General features: G+C 39.6%; 1 protein-coding gene across 1 annotated transcript; it reads right to left on the bottom strand.

Annotated features, from left to right (window-relative positions):
• Positions 1-2,313: 2,313 nt before the first annotated feature.
• On the bottom strand, positions 2,314-3,576 carry LOC108472113 (uncharacterized). The gene has a single exon (XM_017773630.1). The coding sequence runs from the start codon at positions 3,574-3,576 to the stop codon at positions 2,314-2,316; it is 1,263 nt and encodes a 420-aa protein (XP_017629119.1).
• Between the last annotated feature and the right edge of the window lie 810 nt (positions 3,577-4,386).

Genomic DNA, 4,386 nt, shown 5'->3' with positions numbered 1-4,386 from the left:
TCATCCCGTGGGAGATAATTGAAGGTGATATTATCAAATTCCTCAAGTAACCCCAAGACTACCTTTCGATAATTAATCACTTTAGGGTCCCTTATCTCCCATTCACCCCTAAGCTGGTAAATTACCAACGCAGAGTCTCCTTATACTTCGAGTTCTAATTTTTCGCTTTTAGCCTCTCTAATTCCCATGATGCATGCTTCATACTCGGCCATATTGTTTGTGCAGTCAAAATCCAATTTACATGTAAATGGATAATGATCACCATTTGGAGATACCAAGACTGCCCCAATTCCATTTCCTATCGCGTTGGATGCGCCGTCAAAGTTCAGCTTCCATCGATGTTCTTCAACAGTTGCCACATACATCAACTCCTCATTAGGAAAATCAAAGCTCAATGGCTCATAATCTTCTAGAGCTCTGCTAGCCAGGAATTCTGCTATCGCGCTCCCTTTTATAGCCTTTTGACTCACATAGACTATTTCAAACTCTAAAAGCAGTACTTGCCACCTTGCCATTCTTCCATTTAGGGCTGTTGACTCCATCATGTACTTTAATGGATCAAGTTTCGAAATTAGCCAAGTCGTATGATATAGCATATACTGCCTCAACCTTCGAGTCATCCATCATGTACTCTGTGAATTTCTTGCTAAGGTAATATATCGCCTTCTCTTTTCTTCCTGACTCGTCACGTTGACCAAGCACACACCCCATAGAATTACTAAACACTAATAAGTACAGAATTAATGGTCTATCTGGACTAGGCGGAGATAACACTAGAGCGTTTAACAAATATTGCTTAACCTTATCAAAAGCATTTTGGCATTCCTCATCCCAAGTACCTTGATTGTGTTTTCTAAAGAGGAAAAATATAGGATCACATTTCTCGGTTAATTGTGAAATAAACCGAGCGATATAATTCAATCTTCCAAGAAAACCCCAAACTTCCTTCCAAGTACGTGGTGGAGGCAATTCTCGTATGGCTCTAACCTTGTCTGAGTCAACTTCTATTCCCTTTGTGCTGACCACAAAGCCCAATAACTTCTCCGACCTAGCTCCGAAGATGCACATTGCCGATTAAGCTTTAACCAAAACTTCCTCAATCTCAGGAACAACTTCCTCAATACTTCAATATGCTCCGTCTCTGTTCGAGATTTGGCAATCATGTCATCAACATACACCTCAATCTCCTTGTGCATCATATCGTGAAATAAGGTCACCATAGCCCTTTGGTATGTTGCCCCTCTATTCTTTAGCCCGAAGGGCATTACCTTGTAACAAAAAGTGCCCCACAATATTATAAAGGTGGTTTTATCCATGTCCTCAGGATGCATCTTTATGTTATAAAGGTGGTGTTATCCATGTCCTCGGGATGCATCTTTATTTGATTGTACCACGAGAAGCCATCCATAAAAGAAAACAACGATTGTCTCGTTTCCTTTGCAATATGTGTGCCTATTTTCACCTCTTTTCTTTCCTCCAAGACTACATTCTCTATTGCCTCTTTCTCGCAGGGTAGGATTTGTTTCTCCTCTTATTTCACCATTCTCAATAGATTTGGAGACACATCAAAATCCCTGTCATCTTCAAAATCCTGAGGTTCTTCTAAACACATGTCTTGCTCAAAAGAGAATTCATGATTTGTAGTATCAGTGCTCATGTCATTGATATCTAGGGACCTGCGGGGTACGAAAGAATGTACAAAGAATGAATGAATTTTAAGAATGTTTATTTATGTGTTATGTATGAAATGAAAAATTTGAAAGAATTTAAAGAGTTCAAAAGAATATTGATCGGTATAAAAGAATATTCACTCAGATTGATAACAAAAGTCATGTTTTATTGAAGTGAAAATATCCGAACATGAGCCTATTTTACAAATGAAATCTTACTACTCCTAGGCTTTAGAGCAACAAGAGTGTTCTGAAAATTACTCTAAAAAATCTTTAAAAACTACAGGAAGTTCCTTTGCAACCCAATTATTTAAAGAGCTTCCCGATTCATAAGGACGAATGCCTCAAGGTTTCTTCGTTCAGACTCTTCATTATGTATAGCATTGATATGATAATTTCCTTTTTCGTGCAACCCTCTCTCAGGGTGAATTATCCCTCCTGATATAAAAGTTTGTGATATATGAGGGAACGTCATCAGTTCCCACTCTACTTCTCTTCCTCTTAAACGTGCCCTTCTTCCTTCTTGACGCTTCTCTATTTCCTTCTTCCTCTGCTTATGATCTAGCTTGAAACCCAAGCCAAAACGGTCTCTCTTCTCCTTTAGTTCTAGAACTTGAATCCCTTCTTGGAGATATCTTCCCAATCATTCTCCTGGCAAGGCTCCTTTTCCCACTATCATCTGCAAACCCATTCTTGTGGTTCTAGATATCCTAGGTACCGACACCTCATTCCCTTCTGAAATAAATGTTGCATTAACAAATTCTATGGAGCAAAAAGAACACTCAACAGCCTCCTCGTTTGCCTCTACATAGGGTGCGTCATTGGTGACTGCTGCTATGATGTCTTCCTCCGCATTTATGGTAACCAGCAGTCCGTCTGTTACTAGCTTTAGTTTCTGATGCAAAGATGAAGGTACCGCTCCTGCCGAATGTATCCAAGGCCTCCCCAACATGCAATTATAAGATGGCTTGATGTCCATCATTAAGAAGTCTACCTCATACACGTTTGGTCTGATCAACAAGGGGATATCAATTCTTTCCATGACATTTCTTTCTGTGCCATCAAATGCCCTCACTACATTATGGCATGTTTTCATGTGAGAACTGTCTATGGGAAATCTATTCAATGTGGACAATGGCAGGACATTTAAAGCTGACCCGTTATCAATAAGCACACTCAGCAACGTATATCCTTTGCAGCGAGTGGTGATGTGCAAAGCTTTAGCTGATCCCATGCGACCAGGTGGGATTTCATCATCATTAAAATAAATAAAGTTGTCAGCGCTTATGTTATTAACCAATCGATCCAACTTGTTTATAGATATATCATTAGTAACGTATGTCTCGTTGAGCACTTTCATTAATGCCTCACGATGTACTTCTGAACTCAGAAGCAAAGCCAACACTGATATACGAGCTGGTTGTTTGCGCAATTGTTCAACCATGCTATACTCACTGTGTTTCAGGAATTTTAGAAACTCTCTAGCTTCTTCTTCTTTTACTGGTTCATTAACAAGTACCTTAGCCCTATTCTCCTTCTCAACGTCAAAGACTTTCACTTTCGTAGGCTCAACTCTGATGCCTTTTGTATCATAACGCTTCCCACTACGTGTGTAGGATCCTTCAACTTGAGCCTCCTTAGAAGTACTAGCTACATCTTCTCTCTTCGGTATTGTCACATTGCAGTCATAATTCCAGGGCACCCTCTTGTTATCCTTATAAGGAAAGGAAACGGGTTTGTGAATTTTGACTTTCGATGCTGTTTGTGTCTCAACTTCATTATTCCTTGGTATAGAAATAATGATCCTTGGCCGGTTGATTCTTTGATTCTTTGGTTCACCTTCCAATGCACATACATGACTCTCATCTGAGCCAGCTTCATAAAATTCCAGCTCCTTATTATTCATAAGACTTTGTACCAAAGCCTTAAACTCATCACATTCCTAGATCTCGTGTTCCTTTTCTGCATGGAACTCGTAGTATTCCCTTGCTCCTTTATTTCCCTCTTTAAAGATTATCATTTCTCTTTTCACCATTTCTTCCCATATTACTTTCATCGACATTCTTAGCTCAACCACGTCCTCTTTAATTCTTTTCATACCAGTGTCCCCAATTGCGTTTACCCCTTGATCACCATGGTTTGGCAACGGGTTCTCTGTACTAGGGGTGTCGTTGAATTTTACGACCCCCATCTTGATCAGTCTTTCCACTGCTTTTTTAAAGCCAGTGCAATTTTTGATTGAATGCCCTGATATCCCTGCATGGTATTCACATTTGGCATTTGCATCGTACCATTTGGGATATGGGGGTTACAGTGGTTTAAAATGAAAAGGAGCTATTGCATGCACATTAAATAGACTTTGATAAAGCTCCCGATACGTCACCGGGATAGGCGTAAATAAGACCTTCTCAGAAGTTTGTCTTGAACCAGATCCCTACTTTTGGGAATCCTGTTGCCCAACTGTAGTTGCTCTAGGTTGACTAACCGTAATTGCTTTTAAGTTATAACTACTTGTATTGTTCACTTCATTATCTTTCCTTTTTGGGGCCGATCTTTTAACAGTTTCCCCCTCTATCTTACCACCCCTTATGGCATTCTCAATCATTTCTCTTGCCATAACTATATCAACAAAGCTCTTGGTAGTACTTCCAATCATGTGAGTAATGAATGGGGCTTTTAAAGTGTTAATGAATAGCATGGTAGTTTCTTTCTCCAA

The sequence above is a fragment of the Gossypium arboreum genome, chromosome 13 (genome assembly GCF_025698485.1).
Source record: "Gossypium arboreum isolate Shixiya-1 chromosome 13, ASM2569848v2, whole genome shotgun sequence".
In the NCBI taxonomy this organism is placed as follows: Eukaryota; Viridiplantae; Streptophyta; class Magnoliopsida; order Malvales; family Malvaceae; genus Gossypium; species Gossypium arboreum.
This window is presented reverse-complemented; position numbering and strand designations above follow the sequence as displayed.

What these genes read in the sequence shown, in the direction of transcription:
- LOC108472113 (XM_017773630.1), bottom strand. Translation starts at nt 3,576, where the DNA reads ATGAATAATAAGGAGCTGGAATTTTATGAAGCTGGCTCAGATGAGAGT.